This window comes from Vombatus ursinus, unplaced genomic scaffold (genome assembly GCF_900497805.2).
Source record: "Vombatus ursinus unplaced genomic scaffold, bare-nosed wombat genome assembly UNPS02014874.1, whole genome shotgun sequence".
Lineage (NCBI taxonomy): Eukaryota > Metazoa > Chordata > Mammalia > Diprotodontia > Vombatidae > Vombatus > Vombatus ursinus.
In genome coordinates, this window is record NW_020954652.1 from 12,457,361 (window position 1) to 12,480,473 (window position 23,113).

Sequence of the window (23,113 nt, forward strand, 5' to 3'; positions counted from 1 at the left end):
ATATTTCATTATGATGTAACTAATATAAAAGGGCAATGGACTTGATACCTTAAATTTTCATTAATGGAATTTGATATGTTACCTTGAATTGACATTAACCACGGTCTGGTTGTAGACTAGGTGGTCTGAATGTTTTGCTCATTTTAGCAGCTAGAGCAGTCTGACTTCATTTATAAAAAAAACAAAACAATTTATTACTCTCTAGTAAAAATAATTCCTGTGTTCCTACAATGGTAAAGGCAAAGGGCACAGCATCACAAGTCTTTTCAGGGACAACATTATCCTCTAGTGGAAATTAGCTCCAGAACACACTAATTCCTGTGATTCAACAGGAGCATTTATTTCATTTCCTGAAAGATCTATTAAGATTCAAATGCGTTAGCCAAGCTGATAGTGCTTTTACTACCATAGAAAGGAGAAGAAAAATGGGTTTGGTGGAAACAGGTGCTGTCTTTTTTTTTTTTAGCTGCTCTTCTTCTTCATCTTTGCCTTCTTCTTCTTCCTTCTCCTCCTCCTCCTCCTCTTTCTTCTATCAGGAAGTGCTGGGGTACACAGCCAAGCCAGAGCAACAGTGAAGGGCAGGAATGTGGGAGTTTATATACCAACTAGTGTTATCCTGCTTGGTGATTCTTCCATCCCTTTCTATCTATTCCCAACCTACACCATGGTGAGACAATTTTAAGTGTCTGGCTTCATCTTTAAAATGGGGGGTAAGGGTTAGACTTACTGGGCTCTAAGGTTTCTTCCATCTAAGTCTATGATCCTATGACTTAGGTATTTATTTATTTTTCTTTAAGAAAGGAATGCTCCTCCAATTTTTTGACTCAATGCAAAAACAAAGTTCATTATGTAAGATTATTTCACAGACAGTCTCTAGGGAATGTATTTAGATTGGATAACCATATTGGGTATCTGATACTAGGTATAATGCTATGCATAGAGTAGGCACTTAAAAATGTTTATTGTTAGAAGGTTAGGCAAATGGTCTTGGTGGAAATTTTTGAGTTGGTGGTTCAGATGAAGCTTTGTATGAGTAGTGAGAAGGTACCTGAATAAAAGTGAACTTAATTGAACCTGTTACGTTGGATGGTTTTACCAGGGAGTGATTTTGTGATTAGACTCTTCTGAAATAAAGTTACAGGGTAGAGAGGCAAACTCTTGCTGGAAAGAGATGAGTAACATAAACATAAAAGTTCAGAAGGAGCTAAGGTTGGCAAAGAATGCTAAGAATGACAAAAAAGTCTTTTAAAAACTCTATTTGGGGATAACAGGAAGATCAAAGAATGGGTAGGATGACTGCAATTCACTGATAATGATAAAGGAAGAGAGAGAAAGTAGAACTCATCAACTTTGATTTTGCTTCTGTTTTCTTTGCCAAGCAAAATAAATCTTCGGACTGGGAAGAACAGCATAAAACTAGCTGATGCGAAGTCAAAAATCCAAGAAAAGAGGACTTTGCTGCCCTTTATGAGTACACGTTAGCAGGCAAGTTCAGATGAACTCTGTCCGAAGGTACGGAAAGAACTGGCAGATCTAATTGCTGAGCTGCTCTCGCTGATTTCTGAAGCAGTATGGAGAACAGCAGGGGTCCTTCAGGATCGGTGTAGGACAAATGCTCCAATTTTCAAAAAATCGGAGCATTAGAGCCTGCAAATTACAGGGCAGTGAATATGACTTCAACTAGAAAAATTCCAAAATAAAAGAGATGACTAGTGAATATAGAGAAAAGCAAACTGGTGATCACAAAGAAGCTGACAGAGATTCGTTAGTAGGTCATGCCAAACTAACCTTACTTCCTTTTCTGTCAGGGTTTCTTTCTAGAATGGTTGATCTAATGAAATGCTACGGGTTTTCTTCTACTGTAACAAAGCCTATCATGCTTGTCATGTAGAGAAGACAATATTACAGTTAGGCAGATTGATTCTGGTTAAGAAAGCAGTCACAATCTTCAAAAGTATAAGCATTGATGGTGAGTCAAAATTAGGCTTTTGTACTTTTGGCACAGCCACTGCATCTCTCTTTAAAAGAAAAATACTTTTGAAGTCCCATCAGCATGTAGCTTAGGTCATTTATTCAATGATCACAACTTAGGGGATCTGACTGACCAAGTGAGATAACTGAAAAACATTAAGGAGGTTAGAAAGTGAACTAATACACTCAGTAGTATAATTGTAGGAGGCCAGAACCTCTCTCTTTATGTGTTAACAAAGCCAAAAATTCCTCCAGAGGGTGATCAGGAGGCAAGAGAATGATACAGAGTGCACAGGGTGTCACAGAGCTGTTTCCAAATTCACAGGAAGCCAAAAAGGCTGTCAAGGAAGCCACGAATGCTCAAGAAACCAAAAGGGCAGACCAGGAAGGGCAATGTAAAAAGAGTACTTCTAGAGAGACAGAGAACTGAACATTTGTTAAATGAAATTAAAGAGTACCTAGAATTGGGTTTTTCTGGTTTGTTTTCATTTTTTGATGATCAGGGTGAGTATACTGATAAAAGCTGGTGTTCAAGCTAGGTTTTCTTAGCTTTGGCTTACCAGCTAGATAAAAGGGTCACAGACAGGCTCTCATCAGGAATTGCTTTATTTCAAGAATGCCAGGGTATTATATATGGAGTGCTTTCAGGCTGCAATGCTGACATGTTTATTTTAAAAGGAATTTCAATATGCAATTATAGGCAGGGAAGTAAAAAAAAAAAGTGTATACATTGTATTCATTAGAAGTGTTTTGTGCCTAAAAACAGGAAGCCATAATGAGGAAAATATCAGATGTTCCTTTTATAATTTATAATTAAGGAGGATTTTGTTTATAGTCTCATCAAGTTTCAAGTTATTTTGACTTGACTGAAGTAATTTTATTAACATTCAATTTCTACCTAGGACTCAATGCAAACAATCAATTTGACAATGTACACAGATAGGTTTTTTTATTATTTTAAAAATTCATTAACCATAAAAAAAATCTGATTTGGAAAAAAAGGCAACAAACAAAAACAGTCAAGTTTGTTCTATTTCTCAGGTGTTTCTGGGATAATTAAGAAATGTCAAGGTTCATTTGAATGAAATAACAAAGGCATAAGCAACTGACATTAGTGGAGATGTGCCTTGAATTCCACAAGTGCTTTGCATATTTGCCTGTAGAATTTAGTTCTAAAAAGCTAACTCCATAATTTCCTTTTAATGAAAGTAAGTCAATGGGGCAGCTAGGTGGATAGAGCACCAGCCCTGAAGTCAGGAGGACCTGAGTTCAAATGAGGCCTCCGACCAAACATCTGACACTTACTAGCTGTGTGACCCTGGGTGAGTCACTTAACCCCAACTGCCTAAAAACAAAAAGGAAGTCAAGACATACACTAAAAGAACACTCATGGCAGCTGCACTTGAGGAAATTAAGTCATCTGGACCAGAGGAACAACAACCTTGAGTATTGAAAAAAAGGAGAGATACCAGAGGGGAAAGGAAAATATCCAAGTTTTCAAAACTGGAAAGAATTCTGTAAGTTAGATGCTACTGGATTTAAACTGAATGCCCAGGAGAATTCTCTAGTATATCATTAAAAAGATGGTTAGTTAACATCTGGAAAAGATTGTTTATTTGTTCGTTCATTGTTGTCCTTCATAAACAAAGAGGACCAAAGTGACATCACAATGTCAGGGTCAACACATAGTGTGCCTGATCAAACTAATACAAGCTTGGAAGGCTCTACTACAGGGCTGGCACAAATAATCTGTATGAACATCTGGTAAGGAGATGTCTCTATCTGAAGAAGACAGCAATAATTACAAAGAACAAGTCATGTCAGACTAACTTTATTTTCCTGTTGGATAGGGTTACTAAAATGGTAGACCTGGGGAATCTATGGATGTATTCTGCCTGATTTTTTGCAAAGGATTTGATAAAGTAGTTCATACTATTCTTTTGGAAAAGATGGAGAGACATGGAGGGCTAGATGATAACACAATTTAATGGATTCAGAATTGGTGGGATGGCCAGATTAAAAGAGTAGTCAGTCATTAATGGTTGATGTCAATTTAGCAAGAGGTTTCCAGGAGTGTCCTGGGCTTGGCTTTGGGCTGTTCATTTTGTTACCAAAGAGTTGGATATATGTACTATAGATAGTATGCTCAGCAATTTACAGATAACACAAAGCTGTGAGGGATAGCTAACACTCTGGATAAAAGAGTCAAATTCTAAAAAGATATTGATAGGGTAAAGCACTGAGCTGAATCTGAAAAGATATCATTCAGAAGGGACAAATAGTCTTACACTTGGGTTCAAGAAAGCAAGTTTACAGGAATAGAATGGGACGGGGGAGGCACACAGGATGGTGAGATAGCAGTTCGTTTGAAAAAGATCTTGGGGTAGTATTATACTTCAGGTTCCATGAGTCATTGATGTGACATGGAAGCCAAAATAAGACAAAATAAAAACAACTTAGCATGACCTTGTACTGCATTAAGAGAGGCACTGATTCCAACAACAAGGAGGTGAGAGTCCCAGTGTACCCTGCTCCAGTCAGATGCATTTAGAATATTATGTTCAGTTCTGAGAATCAGTTTTGGATAGACACTGATAATATGGAAGGTGCTCAGAGGAAGGAAACACAGGCGGTAAGGGGCTTTTAATCATTGTCATATGAAGATAGGTCGAAAGGTCTAGGGACATTTCAGCTGGAGAAAAGAAGATTCAGGGCACAGGGTTGGGGTGGGACGTAATAGCTGTCTTGAAGCATCTTAAGGGCTATCACAGAGAAAAAGGATCAGACTTGTTCCTTCTGGCCCCAGAAGGCAGAATTGAGAGCAATGTGGGGAAGCGGCAAAATGCCTGATGTCAGGAAAAACATCCAAAAATTGAATGGGCTGGCTCAAATAGCAGTGGATTCCTAATCACTCCAAGTATTCAAGGAGAACTCCACTGACGATAAATCTAATACTTTCTAAGAAAGTCTTAAACTTTTGGAAAGCTCTAATTATCAGGAAGCTTTTCCTTAAATAAGCAAAATCCTGTCTCCCTTTATCTTTAGTATATCGGTACTAATTCCTGGGACCAAGCAGAAAGAATCAAGTCTCTTTTCTACATGACAGCCTTTCAAATACTTGAGGGCAACTCTCATATATTTCGAAGGCTAAACATACTCAGTTTTTTCAACTAATCCTAATATGGTATAGTCTTCAATGCCTTCAATGCCATCAATCCTTGATGTAGCTGCCTTAAAAACACTCCAGCTGTTCAATGTCTTTTGTAAAACGTATCCCCCAGAAAGGAACACAATCCTCAATATCTTATTGGACAAATCCAATAGAAAATCATATTTCATTATGAATGCAGCTTAAGCATACATTAACCTTTTAGGTGGCCATGTCACACACTATTGACTTCTTGTAGATTGGGCTGGACTTAGGCTGGTCTAGTGGTTCGGGATTTGTAATGAAATGACACACTTATAGACCAGCTACTAGTTAATGAAAAGAAATTTACTTAGCCATGGCATGGAAAGGATGGATATCCAGTAAGGATAGTTAACTGAAGTATCACTGTACTGCATTAATCCAGCTGGGTGCAGTTTCCTTGCTTCCATATTGGCTGTGCTGGTGCTCTAGTTAGAATCATGGGTCTAAACTAAGGGAGGAGGACTTTATGGTAAAGATGAACGCTATCTTAATCATTTCACAAGAAAAGGAAAGATGTAGAAAATATAAGATCTCACTGTGCTTACTGTTCATTATGAAAAAAATTAATTTGTTACAGCAAAATACTGGCTTACAGGTTCTTTTTCAACAAGGTGTCTCCCTCCATATATGAAAATTATTTAAGGTTCTTGGAAGAACTAAATAAATAACCCTATTCAATGGCCTTGTGGTGCAGCTAAGTGGCACAGTTGAAAGAGTGCGGGGACAGGACCAGAGTCAGGAAGACTCATCTTCCTAAGTTCAAATCTGGTCTCAGATACTTAGTAGCTGTGTGTGACCCCGGGCAAGTCACTAAACCCTATTTGCCTCAATTTCCTCATCTATAAAATGAGCTGGAGAAGGAATAGCAAACTGCTCCAGTATCTTGCCAAGAAAACCCCAAATGGAGTCACGAAGAGTCAGACACAACTGAAACTACTTAACAACAAAAATTCAATGACCGTAAAAAGTCAGTGATCATAAATACAATATCATATATAAAGAGAGAGCTGGAAAACCCTTTAGAGCCCATCAAGCTCTATTATATCATTTTGTAGATGAGAAAATTGGGTCCAGAGAATTTAAGTGACTTACCCAAGGCCATACCACTAGTACAAGACAGAATTGGTATTTAAACCCTGGTCCTCTGACTCCAAATCCGACATGACTTTCACATCAGACTAGGAAAAAAAAAGGGGAACTGCATGCTTGAAAAAGGTTTTTGTTTGACTCTGGATGAAGAAATCAGTGTAGAATTCAGGTTTTCTGTCTAGTCTGATGAGAGAGTCAGGAGATCATTTATAAAATGTAACCCACCCATGTCACACATTGTTGGCTTCTTGTAGGTTGGGCTGTACTTAGGATACATAGTTATAAAATATTAAAACAAAATTTACAGATTCCTCTTCTAGAACTAAGGATTTTGTAATTTTGAAATTTCAAGGAGTTGTTTAATTTTATTCCCTACGTATTTCTGAACCCAGTCAGTGTGCATCGGCATTACTTAGAGGTACTGCTGAAATGGAGGCTTGGTGGTGAAGTAGTTTGAGTATATACAGACTGAGTACCCTCTGGTGGCCAATGGAGATATTTCAGTCCTTATGAAGGCTTTCATATGCATATATTTATGAGGGAATAAAGGGAGAAATGTATGTTTTGGTCCCCTAGTTAGGTGGATCATAGTGTAAGAAAAAAGAAATTGGGACAAAAGGGAATATTAGCTATCTCACACATGCACTGGGTTGTTGGTTCAAGGAGAGCACCACCTATTGGGCAACTCGAATACTACACATCCCAGACAGAATTTGGTGACACGCTGATAAGCCAATGGAAGTCAGGGCATGAACCAATTTGCGTTGCTTATACTACTGAGTGCCCCCAAGTAGGACATGCAGTAGCAGCGATGTAAAAAGTGTTATGCAAGCAGTGACTATAATAATGAGATGAAAACAACACTAAAGGGGCAACTAGGTGGTGCACTGGATAGAGCACCCGCCACGGAGTCAGGAAGATCTGAGTTCAAATCCGGCCTCAGACACATAACACTCACTAGCTATGTGACTTTAGGCAAGTCACTTAACCCCAATAGCCTCACCGAAAAAAAAGAAAAAAAAAGAAAACACTAAAAGGCAACTGAAGTTAAACTGAAATTAACTGTAATAACCAATAGTGGACCTGGATATCTAATGATAAAACACATTTCTCTCCTCTCAGTAGAGAAGATGATAGATGCTCTCGGATTTGGCCACTGTATCTGGTCATTTTGCTTAAAGGTTTTCCTTTATTATAAGGGAAAGTTCAATGGAAAAGAGGGAGAGATATTAAAGGAAAATGATGGTGAAGTAAAAACAAAAGGCAACAATAAATTTTTAATAAGAAAACCTGGGTTGTCTACAGCTAGAGTATTCTCTCTCTATAGAGACTAATTAATACAGATTGATAATTAATATAATAGAGATTAATTAATAGAGTTTAATAATTAATAGAGATAAAATTGATGTTTATAAACCATCACTTTGATAGTATGTTCTATAATTTTGTTAGGAATCTAAGTTGCTTAGTCTATAGCTTGAAGACTCCATCCTTTTTTGAAAAATAGGGATATTTGTGCGTTTCCAATTCACTTTAAAAAAAAAAGATAAGCTCAGTTATCACATCTGATAGTTCTATTAGTATCATAGTTCTTCTGTACCTAGTGATTCAGAGTAATTTGGTATAGTTCAATGCTACAGGACTTTGGACTATGGGATCTTAACTAGCCTTATAACACATGCTTTCAAATCTACTTTATCAAAATTTAGCATTCACGTTAGACTATGTATAATTATCTTCCTATTTATTATGAATTCTAGGATTAGGTGGACAATTTCTGCTGAAGTGTCTACCATTTCCATTTTATTTATTTTGTACAATCTTTATAATATCCACTGTAGGTATAAATAGGAAACAATACATGTTTGTTGACTAATTTCTAGGTACTTAGCTTCTAATCTTGGTTGAATTAGGTACTTTATACTCTTAATTTAACAGGTAAATATTTGACCTTTTAAGTATTTTGACAATGGTTCTCTCTCTCTCTCTCTCTCTCTCTCTCTCTCTCTCTCTCTCTCTCTCTCCCTCCCTCCCCCCCCCCCTTCTTCCCCCTCCTTCCCTCCCCTGCCACACACACATATATTCTCACATATACATGCACACACACATGCTGAGGTTTAGGGGTTTAGGGATCCTGGGACCCCAAAATCACACAGGTGCTGCCCAAAAGAATTAGATCCAAGCTTTCTTTCAGTCAAAGACAAGGTTTATTAGAACATCGTCATATTGGCCAGACTCTTAAGGAATCTAAGCATTTGTATCGTTAATACAAGCAGGCCAGATCTTAAGAATCTGAGCCCGTGGCTAGATTTTAAGAATCTGGGCATTTGGCTAGATTTTAAGAATCTGAGCACCTTAATGGAGACAAGATGGATCTTTTGCACAGAAAGACTGTGGGAGGGAACTAGGAGTGGCCAAGTAGTTTGGGGTGACTTGAAGAGGGGTCTAAGGAGGACCTGGATGAGAGTGACCAGTAAGCTGGGGTGAACAGAACACCAGGGACCTGGACCACGGGGCCAAGGGAAAATGGTGTTTAGATAGGATTAAGGGTAGAAAGTGGCCAGGGACAACCAGGAGGAGAATTGGGATATTGGGTTTAGCCACAATGCAAGGCCAGTTGAGTGGATTACAGCCTCAGGGGAACTCCAGAGAGTTAGCCAGGTGGAAAAGTCCAGGGTTTTCTGTTTTGGGGTCCAGATCCCAAAGACATGGTCTTTTCCTTTTAGGGGTTGAGATTCCATCCCCATCACACACACATATTCACAACCTTAATGTGGATCAGTTAAAAAATATCTTATAAATCTGGTGATTGAGTCCTGACAGTTGATATCTTCTACAGAACATTAAAAATAATGTAATCTAGATTTAAATACAAAGGATAACCATAACATCATGTGTTCAACGTGCAAAGTTGGAAGGTTAATCAATTTTTTATCATAAGTTATGATGCACAACAACATTTAATGATAATATTCCAAAGAATCTGGGATATGAGTCGTGACTTTAGCACAATAAACCAAGGACAATGAATTCGGTAACATCTGGATAAAGCTCTTAGTAAAGGGGGGAAAAATAGAACCATACCAAGCATGCTGACATTCTGGCATTTCGACCACAGCACCAGCCCTCTTCCTTTAAATACTGGCACATAGGAAACCCCCACATTTCCAGAGTGTCATCTACAGATGAAGAACAACAATATAGATTACTTAACTAAAATTCTTCCTCTTTCACTTAATGTAAATCATCTATTGGGAAAGTAAATCAAACAGTAGTTAAACATGGTAGCAGTGATGTTTAACAGTTCATTCCAGTCCATTAACTGAAAGCATATTAGTGTTATGAAAACGGTATTTGCTCAACAACAGCTGTTTTGTGTTTAAGCCCCAGGTCTGAAAGCAACCCATTTGCCAAAACTATTTCTCCAAGATTTAGCAAGGACAATTTAGTACAGAAAGAATCTTCATATATGGTGAGACTAAAAGTAGTAAGCAATCAGTAATTTGCAAAAAAAAAAAAAAAAGAATAATGCTGGTAAACGTCTCATTAGTGTGAATTTTAATATGTGCCTTAAACATATAGCATTGATATCTGATATGGAAAACTTACTGCTGTTCTAATTTTCTGATATAAATGACTACAAATAATATATTTTGGCAATCCATCATTGAACAATTTTCATTCAATGTTGCAAGCTATTTTATTTTTAGCAATTACATTTGCTTTCCAGAAAAGACCAGCTGCAAAGATGTTTATTTCTTCATGTTGCAGAGTCTCCAAACTATGATTCAACTTGGTTCAGATGTATTAGTGATAATTAAACAACAACCAAAATCAACATTCACTGTTTAATACTGTAGATCTATTTTATGGCTAAACTACTAAAATTAAACTGGATTCTCAATGTCCAAAGCTTCCACATTGACTTTTTAATTACATAGTGAGCAATTAATAAATGCTTGCTGATTGACTCTAAGAAGACTTGGGGCTATCTGTAGAAGTTTGCCTTTATTAACTTCGGCTCAGTAAAGTTGGTTTTTCAATATAATTGATTACCTTTGTATTTCTATGTATTTTATTTTATTTTATGCCTTTAAAAACAATATTCTGACAAAGAAGTCCACAGATTTTGCTGTACAACCAAAGAGTTCCATGAAACAAAAAAGGTTAAGAAAGCTTGATCTCATTGAAATTTAGCATTTCCTTCAATTACTTAAAAACATAATTCTCAGAAGGGGTCCAGAGGCTTCGCCAGATTGTCTAATACAGAAAAAAAGTTAAGAACCCTTGATTTCTACGTATAATTTTGTTAATGCTCAAAACGCTCCGATAATAATAGGATTTTATTACATCTGTAAGGATGTTAGTGGCATTTGCTGGCCTTTAGGTATCTAGAATCATGGGAAAAATAATTGGTGTTAAAATGATGGATCTTCATTTCAGGGTGAAGTTTTAGATCATTAAAAGTACTTTCTCAAAGTGTCTAGCACTAGTAAGCACTTGATACATGGTATTTTCCCCCATTCGTTTATTTATTCACTCATTCGTTCACTTATTAAAAGGCAAGTGCCTTTTAATGTCTAATTTAGAAGAAGCTTTCCTTAATTTCCTATTCCTCAAGTTAGTAATGACCATTTTTCCCTTGAATTTCATGAAGTAGTTAATATCTTATCTCTAATACACTCATGTTTTCTAAGTCATTATAGTTACAAGGGTATGGGTAATATTCCCCTTCAAGAATTTAAGGTCAGGGGCAGCTAGGTGGCGCAGTGGATAGAGCACCGGCCCGGGATTCAAGAGTTCAAATCCAGTCTCAGACACATAACACTTACTAGCTGTGTGACCCTGGGCAAGTCACTTAACCCCACTGCCTAGCCAAAACAAACAAACAAAAAAAAGAATTTAAGGTCAGTGAGGACATGGACCATGTCTTATCTAAACACTATATCTTCCCTAATGGCTAATGTTACAATGATCTACACCCAGCACAAAGCAGGTGCTCAATAAATGTGTGTTAAATTGAATGCGCATCTGACAGTACATCATTTACATAATGGTTAACTCAAAGCAATTATACTATGGACTTCATGGGGTGGTTTTGGAGTCTTCTATAAACATTAAAATGATACAAAAATATGAATTGTTATTACAGTTATCATTTTCATTATCCACAGTAGTCCCAGTAGTACAGCCATGGTATCTGAATTGAAAGGGTACTCAAGAGGCACCTGGTCCAATCCTCCCTGATTCCCTTGGCATTAACATTGACAATATCACTCTATACACCCAATCTCTATGTGCAGGCTTCTAAACGGGGGTAATATCATCCTGGATTTGGACTCAAGAGGACCAGGGTTAGAATTCCAATCTGCCATATGCTACTTTCTATGACCTTGGGCAAATCATTTAACATGCTGAGACCTCATTTATAAAATAGGTAGCATTGGACGAGATGACCCCTGTTTCTTCCAGCTCTGTATCTTTGGTTCTGTGACATTCCTTGATATAGTCAATTTTATTTTTATATAACTGTAATTGTTACAAAGTTTTCCCTCACATCAGGGATTGACCAGTGAGGCCTTGGGACAAGGAAATTTCTATATTTACAGGTTTATAGAAGAGGGTTAGAGAACAAAGGGATAGCAGGGGCTGAAATAGTCCCCCAACAACTTCAATTCATTGTTCTTAGTTGTTCCCTCTGGGGCTGAAAAGAACAAGTGGTAATACTGTGTAAAAATTACCAGGAGCATTATAAAGTTCAAAAGAATTCTTTTTTATAATGCTTCCATCTGCTCTGGAAACTTAAAAAAAGAAAGGAATTCTACTACATTCCACATAGGCTTTAAATTCTACACTGTCTTCCATTCTCCCAAAGCTATTTCTCTCAAAATTTAAACATGTCATAGTTCCAGTGTGTTGCAGTGAATCCTGATAGTAGTGATTCTTTTATTAATTTTCTTTAGAATTCTGACTTTTCTTCATCATATGGTAATCACAATAGTACAGTATTTGCAAAACAAGCAGGCTCATTTAGAAACCAGCAAGACGATTCAATGGCACAGAATACATCTATCATTTTTCTGAAAATTAGACTATTTTATCTACATTCATGGTGACTATGTTTGCCTACTTTTTTGTCAGTGTGTCACTGTTCAACAGCATACTCGCGGGAAAAATCCAAATAACTCTTCAGAGACTTAATATTAACATTAGACAAGAGGTAAAATTACCCTTAAAATATTAAAAAAAAACTTTAATGGAATTACCTATTACAAAACACTATGCTAGTGTGGTATTCTGACAAAAAACAAACAAACAATAACACAAAAACCTAAACTCTGCACAGTAAGAGCTCACCTTTTTCTTGGTGGTGGTATTTTTGTGGTGTAAGATCTATGATGCTTACTTGAAACTAGGTCTGTTTTACATACACCTAACTCCTCACCATCTCTTTGTTCACCAACTCTTTTCTGGAAATCTGCATTAGAACTCAGGTTTTCCTTACTCCAGGGCCAGTGCTCTATTTACTGTTAACCAAAAACAATATGCTAAGCCAGTCCTAGGCAAACAGAAGTTGCCAGTGAGCCAAGTGACTTGCCCGAGGTCACACAGCTAGTAAGTGTCTAATGCCAAATTTGAACTCAGGTCTTCCTGAGTCCAGGCCTAGCACTCCATTCGCCCAGTCATTCAGTGGCCTCAGTTCTAGGTTAGCTTGGCCTAATTATCCCCTCACTACAGTCAAAGATTAGGTATTGAAAGGTATTGAGGTGAGGATGATTAATTCTTCAGTAATTACTTGATAAAAGTAGCAATTGAAATTTAAAGTAAATGATCAAATTAATTTACATTTCAAAAACTACTAAATGCACATTCGTATATTATTTTAACATATTTAAAATAAATACTATTAACAAATTAGTTGATATAAATAAAACCCTTCCTCTGAAGCCTTTTTTTCTTTTCCTTTCTTATGCTTGAGTTCTAGGCTATGAAAACGTAGTATATAAGCCGTGGCAAATTCCTAACCAAACTGAAAAGGTTGTGAATATGGCCCAAGGAATGAAGCTTGATGGTTTTTTGAGGACCAGGCCAGCAGTCAGCAAATCACTAGGAGGTTGGCCATGAGGTGATTAGAGAGATAAAGCCACAAGAGTGTCACCAGTGACTGGAATATAGGAGGTGATTGTACAAGTATTCTAATAAGGCAATGGAGGGGAGAATGGATAAAAAGAAAGACTTTCTTCTTTTGGTTACAATTTTTCTTATCAAGCAATGCAATTGAACAGTAGTTTCCTCTCCATGAGTATTCCTTTTACACAACTTTCCAAGTTAGAAGAACATACTAGAAAAAAATTTATTTACAAACTAAAATTATAAACTCAAATATAAATAAATTCTGTGTTCAGGACACTTTTTTCCCTCACTAACATTAGCTCTAAATACAAAACCAATGTTGCTCTGAGGCATCTGAATTTGTATACCACACAGGATAAAGTAAAAAAAAAAAAAATACAAGAAAAGCACTCCATTTCTCAAAACTTTTTTTGTCATGCATTGAAAGTTTTATTGTGACATTGGCAAAAATTATTTACAAACTAAAAATCTCATTGTTGGTTTTGCTTTGAGTTAAAAGTATATTTTCTACATTTTTAGACTCTTACAAATTACTCATGTGAAGAATGGATAAAAATGTATAAATTTTCAAGATGTAATATATAGTGTGGCAGATCAAAAAAAAAAAAAGGAAAACAATTATTTCTAATAGAACTTCCAAGTCATCTAATAACTTAACATCCAAATCCAACTCTTCTTAAAAGAGATAAATGTAGCACTATCAAATATCTTCTAAAAGTTGAGCTATTCATATTTTCTAAGACTCTGAAGGTGGCACAGTGGAACGAGTGCCATATTTAAAGTCAGAAGACATTTTTCAGAGTTCAAATCTGGCCTCAGACACTTACTAGTTGTGTGATACTGGGCAAGTCACTTAACCCTGTTTGCCTCAGTTTCCTCATCTGTAAAATGATCTGGAGAAGGAAATGGCAAACCACTCTAGGATCTTTGCCAAGAAAAATTCAAATAGAATCATGAAGAATTAAACACGACTGAATAACAACAAAAATCAAGAGATCTATAGTACTGTATTATTGTGTATACAATACAGTAAGTGGAAACACATAAATCACATTATTTATGTTATTGACTTAAATCACTGATGCATGATGAGCTCTCATTAAAGCATTTAAAAGCATTATTCAAAGAGGTCTATATGCTTTAACACACTGCACTGAAACCAAAATGGTTAATAATCCCTACATTAGAGATTTATTCAATGACATATTTGATCTTTAGCCATAAATTTCTAAGAAAGAAAGCCTGTGAAACAGTGATAGGCAGATGGTAATTTGTCTATTGTGAAAAGAGTCAAGGTAAAGATGTCTTCAAATAAAGTAGAATTTCAGATTCATTTAATAGTACAGAGAAAGTTTTGCTCTTAGAAGTACATACCAAGAAAGTCCCTGCTCTATACTTCCTCATTTGGATAAATGACTAAAAACACCTAAGGGCTGAGTGCTCTGAAACTGATTTTTATAAGATATACATTATTTAGTTTGGTAAGTTTGAATTTATTAGCTGCAGTATTTTCTAGCAAATCTGTAAACACAGATTGCTTCTATATTTAAATACAGTTCATAAACTCTACCAACTAAGTGTAAAATTTATGGCTAAAACAAAAAGAAAATATCAAGACCCAAAGCTAAAGATGACCATAAAAACAGGCAAATATGTTTTTATTTATGTTTGTGATAACATACGTGCATAAAATAGTTTCAGTCAATTCCCAAAGGTTTTGGGGAGACAGATAGTACCTAGCTCTCAGGGCTGCTGTGAGGGTCAAATGAGACATTTGTAAAGCATGGTGCCTGTCACATACAAGACACTTCATAAATGCCTCTATTCCTTTGTTCCTTCATTCCTTCACAGTTCTTTTACTCAAGGAATAGTGTAAGGGTTATCATGCAGGAAATAAGACAATTAAAAAAAAAAAGACTCGCTATTCATGAATCAAGAATGAAGGATGAAAGATGTACAATTCAGAAATGCTGGGACTCAATAAGATAAAAAAGATCTGGAGGGAAGTACCAACACACTGAAAAGACCCATTGTAGACGTCATATTGGAGAACGCAGACCAGCTTAACTGTAGAAGATAGTGCAGTGGGTGTCGATCTGAACTAACAGAAGGAATATACCATCAATGAGATCGGAGATCCCAAGGAAATACTGAAATACACAGGGACATTTAAGAAATGACAAGGGGGTGCCTTCAGAGAAACCTGTGTGAGCTGCTGTATAGTGAAGTGAGCAGAAATAGGAGAACAATTGATATGATAGCAATAACAATGTAAAGAAAAACAACTCTGAAAAACTTAAGAATTCCGATTGATACAATGATCAACCATAATCCCAGAGGACCGATGACGACTTATGCTACCCATATCCCAGTGGAGAAGGAGGTGATGGACTCAACATTCAGAATAAGACAAATTTTTTTTGAGACACAACCCATATGGGAATTTGGTGTGCTAGATTATATATAATAAGGACAGGGAAATAGTGTAACTAACAAGGGCCTGCAGTAATGGCAAAACAAACAAACAAACAAAACAAAATTTCTGACATATAGGAAGAATAATGTATATATGCCTAGAAATACACAAGAGACAAAAATCCAAGAAAGGAATCCTCACTTAAACCCATGTTCATATACTAGTGGACAAGGTGTAAGTGATCCAGAGAGTCAAAGCACACACAACAGCTAATGATTTCTTGTCTTGTTTTAATGATAATGTTACACTTCAAAAGATTAAAAAGAGTGACTGTATCTGATTGTTACCAAAAAGGAAAAATAAGTTGCTGGGATGGTATATAACCTTGGGAGAAAATGACTACTTATGTGATAGAGAGGAAGAAGAGAGCCAAACAGTTTGGTAGGCACCCTGAGTTTGGTAGAGCAGATTTTTCAAAGTTCAGAGAAAGTACAGGTAAGAGTTCTCTGGATGAGAATTCTACGGGGAAAGCATCCAAAAGGAAAAAAAAAATTCTCAAAAAATTCATTCTTGAGATGCAAGAGAAAGGCATAAAAAGAAATATTTCTTCCTTGGAAAAGAAGTCTTAAGAAGCTGGTAAATGTACACGAAGGACTAATCAACCAATTTAGGCTTTAAAAAAATAAATGAAAATACCTATACAACCTCAGAAAAAATTAATATGAATATGAAAGCATGTCACAATTCTGGAGGCATAGTGTAAGGAGGGCTAATTCAAAATAAATTGAGGATTACAAAGACAACTTAGGATAACAAATAGACTAACACAGTTCAATAGGGAAGAACTGAAAAGAATTATCAAAACCTACTCCACAAATATGTACCAACAAAACTGAGAATACAAAAGAGAGGATTACAGACAAAAAATGAGATATTTAAATTTACAGAATATTAAATAGAGATATTATTTAATTCAACCCCACTAAAGAAAACTGATTTAGCTATAAAAGAACTATCAAAAGAAAAACTCTGATACAAACAGATTGATAGAAGAATTCTATCAAACTTTTAAATAATAATTACTACTTGTATTATAGACATTACTCTCAAAAACTGAAAGAAAGCACTCTACCAAACTTGCAAAATTAACAAACTTTATAAATAATTATCATCTTAATACTTAAACAGGGAAAGGATATAGCAAAAAAGTAAAACTAGAGATGAATAAAATTAATGAATATCAATTTAAAAATTTAAATACAATTCTAGAAAAAGATGACAAAAATTCATTTAATTATTCAATATAATTACATTGGATTTATACCAGACATACAAGGAATAGATAAACACCAGAAACTGCCAACGAATACAGGAGTAAAGCAAGAATGTCCCTTTTCCTCATACTATGTGATAAAGTTCTAGAAATCTTAGCACTAGTAATAAGACAAGAAAAAGAAATAGAAGGCATAACGTTACACAAACAGGGGACAAAGCTTTTCTACACACTGATAACATGATGGCTTACTAAAGAAATCCTATGGAATTAGCAAAGAAACTAACTGACAGAATCAATAGCTTCAGCAAATATTCAGAATACAAAATAATGCTTCCAGGTTTTCTAAATAGCAATAATATAAACAAAGAGGCAATATTAGAAAAGAACGGCCTATTCAAAATAATTAACATGTATTAAATATCTGGGAATTAATGTACCAAAACACACTCAATATTTGTATAGATACTATTAAAGCACTCTTTAAAGAAATGATCAACTTAAATAACTGGAGGGTTATTCAATGATCGTGGTTAGGCATTGCCAATATAATAAACCTGACAAAGCTATCAAGATTAATTTATGGATTTAATGTTATGCCAGACTCTCAAAGGGGCACTTTACACATCTAAACAAATTGAAAACAAAATTAATTTGGGGGAACAAAAGATCTAAAAGATAAAAGGAGATGATGAAAAAGTAGAAATAAAAAAACAATGGTGGTTTTAGATTTCACGTTACATTAGAAAGCGATCATCAAACAATTTAGGACTAGCTAAAAAAGAGAAAAGCAGATCAGTAGTACAGAATAAACAAGAAATCCAGTGTTCATTAAACCCCAAAATTTGTATGACCTTGAAAAGGACTCTCCATTTAGCAAAAATTTCTGTGCAATGTGTATGCTGGCAAAAATTAGATTTAGACTATACACACACATATATGTATATGTATATGTATATGTGTATGTGTATGTGTATGTGTGTATATATGTAGCATATATGTGTGTGTATGTATATATATACGTGTGATATATATAGGCATGTGGTGTGTATATATGTATGTATATATGTATATGTGTGTGTGTGTGTGTGTGTGTGTATATATATATATATATATATATATATTCCACATGCCACAATAATTCAAAATGGGTACATGACTTGAATACTAAAGACCACATTATTATTAAAAAGAAAAATTAGAAAAGAAGCAAATCATGTGCCTTCCACAGATGTAGCTTGGGGGCAAACTACTAATGAAACAAAGCACAGAGGCAATCACAGAAGAGAAAATAGATAATATCACTGAATACATGAAGTTAAAATGCTTTTACATGAACCAAATCAATAAAATGTGAAAAAGTGGCCAGCTAGGAGTAAGCTCTCTATCAAATATCTATGATAAAGAACTGCTATACCAGAAATATTGACAACTAGGAGAATTATATAAGACCAAAAGCTATTGTCCATTAGCGAGGTAGTCAAATATATGAATAGTATTCTTAAGAGAAATTCCAAACTATTAACTACTATTGAAATCATTGATAAGGATATGTGCAAACTGTTCTCAAAAGAAGAAATCCAACCTATTAACAATCACATACTACAATGTTCTAACTCTCTAATTATAAGAGAAATGCAAATCAAAATAAGCCTTAGGTTTTACCTCATATCAAGCAAATTGGCAAAGATAATTAAACAAAATTCAATATTGAAGGGGTTATGAAAAGACAGACACATTAGTGAATTGTGAGTGGATCTGTGAATCAGCATAACCACTGTGGAGAGCAATTTATAATTATGCAAATAACATGGTTAAAATGTTCACATCCTTTGACCCAGGCAGGCCAATATTAGTGGTGAGTGTGAGTATAAGCAGGTGTGCCTACCTATACATACACAGATGTATATATGTATCTATATATAAATACTGACAGACATGTATATATACACATGTGTGTCTATATGTAACTAAATAAACACATATATATGTGTGTGTACACATATCTTAAGGAGGTCAGTGATAAGAATAATGTCCCTATATATGCTAAAAAATTTATAGCAGCACTTTCTGTGGTAGCCAAGAACTGGAAACAAAGTGGATGCTTGTCTACTGGCAAATGGATAACCAAATTATGTAACATGAATGTAATGGAAAATTAATAATAAGATATAAGAAATATGATGACTATAGGGAAACATGGAACTGATGCAAAGTGAAGTAAGCAGAGCTAAGAAAACAATACACTTGTAAATTCATTAAAGAGGACAACAATGCGAGACAACATACCAAAACTTGTGGGATGCAGCCAAACCAGTACTTAAGGGAAAACCTTTTTCTCTAAATGTATGCATCAATCAATAAAAAAGAGAAAGCTGATCAATGAACTGGGCATGTTAACTAAAAAAAGCTAGAAAAAGAACAAATTAAAAATTCCCAATTAAACATCAAAATGGAAATCCTGAAAATTAAAGGAGAGATTAATGAAACTGAAAGTAAAAAACCATTAAATTAATAAATAAAACTGGGAGCTAGTTATTTGATTAAAAAAAGAAAATGGGGTAAACGCACCAACAATGAAGATGAAATTGAGGCAATTATTAGGAATTATTGTGCCCAATTATAAGCCAGTAAAACTGATCATGCAAGAGAAATGGATAAATATTTACAAAAATATAAATTGCTAAGATAAACAGAGAAGAAATAGAATACTTAACCCTATCTTAGAAAAAGAAATTAAATGAGCCATAAATGAGCTCCAAAAGAAAAAATCCCTAGGATCAGATGGATTTTCAAATGAATTCTACCAAACATTTAGGGAATAATTAATCTCCACACTATGTAAACTATTTGAAAAAAAGCTGGTAAAGAGAAGTTTTATCAAATTTCTTTTATGACACAAATTATAATTTTGATAACTAAACCATGGAGAAAGAAAACTATAGATCAATTTTCTTAATGAATATCAATGCAAAAAATTTGAATAAAATACTAGCAAGGAGATTACAGCAATATATCACCAAGATCATATGCTATGATCTGGTGAGATTTATGTCGAGAATGCAGGGCTAGTTCAATAATGGGAGAACTATTGACATAATTGACCATATCAATAACAAAACCAAGAGAAATTTTATTATTATGTCAATAGATGCAGAAAACTATAAAATATAACACCTATTCCTATTAAAAACACTAGAAAGCACAGGAATCAATGGATCATTTCTTAAAATGATAAGTATATCTACTTAAAACCAAGAGCAAGCATTATTTGTTACGGGGATAAACTTGAAGCCTCCCCACTAAAATCAGGGGTGAAGCAAAGACGTCCATTATCACTTCTATTATTTAATATTGTGAAAGATTTAGCTATTCTGATGAAGACATTAACCCAAAACAATTCCAAAGGGCCCATGATGAAAACTGACAGAAGGCAGAAATACTCAACACTTAGCCTTGCTTCTGTTTTTTTTTTTCATTTGTTTGTTTTTTTGTTTTTCCTACCAAGGAGAATGATCTTTAGCCTGGGAAAGACAGAATAAAAGTTGGTTAAGAAAGAGTTGAAATCCTAGACAAGGGAGAAGATGGGAAAATAATCTATCTGCTTTCAATGAGTTAAAGTCATCTAAGCCTAACAAACTTGAACATTAAGAACTATCAGTTATTAAGGCTGAACTACTTCCAAAAACTATAGGGAATAATATCATGGGGAAATAGGGTAGATTCCTCAGTCTTTATACTGGAGAGCTTCACTTTGGTTCCATGTGAAATTCTAGAATGTATGATTAAAGGGATGATTTGCAAGTATTTTAAAAAGGTCATGGTGATAATTCAAAGTTAACCTGGATACATAAACAACAAAACACAGCCCAACTACATTTCTTTTATTTCTTTCCCCCCACAGGGTCAGTAAATTGACAGAACTAGGGGAATACCATTCATGCTGTATAACTGGATTTTAACAAGGTATTCAACTCATGTTATTCTTATACGTATGACAAAAGGATATGGGCTATATAAAAAATTAGGTGTTGTGAAACGAGTAAAGTGGAATTAGAAATATTGGAGTAACCAGACTCAAAGAACAACACTTAATGGATTGATATCAACCTGGAGAGAAGTTTGAGTGGAATGCCCTAGACTGTGTTCTCTTTTTGTTCAAAATAGAGATTTCTGAATCAATGACTTAAAGGCATTTACAGATGATGTGCTTATCAAATTTTTAAAAAGTTGGGAGGCATAGACAACCCCTGGCTAACAGCCAGGATCCAAAAAGATCTTGAAAAGCCAAATTCTCTAAGATGAAATTTAAGAGTGATAAATATAAAGTCCTAAACTTAGTTCCAAAAATATTAACTGAAAAAGTAATAGATGAGGAGATGTAGCTGGACAAGAGATTCTATGCAAATGATTAGGGGGGCCTTGATGGACTGCAAGCTTTATACGAATCATCTTGGGTATATAGAAACCAAAACAACTTTTTCATTTTATGCTAGATTAATAGAGTTAGAGTAGCCAGAATGAGGGGCACCTAGGTGGTACAGTGGATAGAGTACCCGACCTGGAGTCAGGAAGACTCATTGTACTGAGTTCAAATCTGGCTTCAGGTACTTACTAGCTGTGTGACCCTGGGCAAATCACTTAACCCTGTTTGCCTAAGGTTCTTCATCTATAAAATGAGCTGGAGAAGAAAACGGCAAACCACTCCAGTAACTTTGCCAAGAAAACCCCAAATAGGGTCACAAAGAGCCAGATATGACTGAAAAATGGCTGAACAACAAAAAGCCAGAATGAAGGAGTTAACAGTCCTACTGTATCCTAACTAGGTAGACGACATCTGGAGTATTGTGGCTATTCCTGGGTGCCCCTCTTTAAGAAGGATATTGATAAAGCTGAAACCCATTTAGAGGAGGATAAAGAAGGTTGTGGGAGTGCTGAAGCCCATGCCACTCAAAGACAGGGAGAAGGAATTGAGGATGATAATCCTGGTGAACAGAAGGCAGGAGATAAGAGGGGTGAAGGGATGATAGCATTTTTCAAGCATTTGAAGAAGAACAGGATCACTGATTTTAAACGATAGGATACCTTAAAGGCCATCCATTCCAACTCACTAAAAATTCTACAGATTAGGAGACTGAGAGCTGTTGGTATAGAAATGGAATTAACTGGGTTATCCTTAGCCCCAGAAGGTAGAGTTAGGAAAAATAGTTTTAACTACAGAAAGGCAAATCTTAATTCAATATAAGGAAAAACTTCTTTACAGTTAGAGCTGTCCAAAAGTAGAATAAGCTAAGCTTCCTTATGAGATGGCAGTTCCTCCTTTAAGGGGTCATCTAAACTACTTGGCAAGAGCATTGTAGATGGAATTCCTTTGTATGGATGGGACTAGACACCTGATGAAGTCATTCATTACAGTTTCTACTACATACTCTCAACTTCTTTACATAGTGAGAAGTAGATTGTCATAGCATTTCTATGCCTTTCAGAACAGCAAATTCAAGGTGTTTCAAGGAAGAAAAAAGGCAACTTAGCAAAAACCTTTGAATTTTCCATATGATGGTTAATGAAGAAAGTTTCCCATTTATGGATCACGAATTCTCCTTGGTGAAAGAATTTGTTCTGGACAAAAATATAGATGGCATGTGAGCATATATCTGATTCCTGGGACATCTCAATAAATAGAAGTTCTTTAGAAGTCAATGAATCTGCATTATGGCTGCTGAGGGGATGCAGAAGAGTGGAAATGTTTTTTTTTTTAATTTTTTGGGGGGGCTTTTTTTGTCCTAAGCTAGTAGTGAGAGGAGTAAAACATTTCCTTCCATATAGACTAGACTAACTTTGTCTAAGGCTGTATCCCAAACAGGTTGGGCTAGTGTTTTATTGTTTGCTTTTCTCTTTTTTCCCTTAGAGGTACTGAAACTCTTATTGAGACTTGATTAGCTACGAAGACTGATTCAGCTTATTGTTTCCTAGCGGCTCACTGGTCTCAGTAGTATAAAAGTCCACAAGGAGTTTCAGTTCCTACCCTAAGGCTTCT

At 35.4% G+C, this 23,113-nt stretch overlaps 1 protein-coding gene across 3 annotated transcripts in view; it reads right to left on the minus strand.

Annotated features, from left to right (window-relative positions):
• METTL25 (methyltransferase like 25) overlaps positions 1-23,113 on the minus strand; it is a 152,603-nt gene that overhangs the window by 38,046 nt on the left and 91,444 nt on the right. For all 3 annotated transcript variants that reach the window (XM_027842514.1, XM_027842515.1, XM_027842516.1), the window contains one exon: positions 9,338-9,432. In XM_027842514.1, coding sequence (XP_027698315.1) covers positions 9,338-9,432 — 95 coding nt within the window. The remainder of the gene's footprint in view (positions 1-9,337; positions 9,433-23,113) is intronic.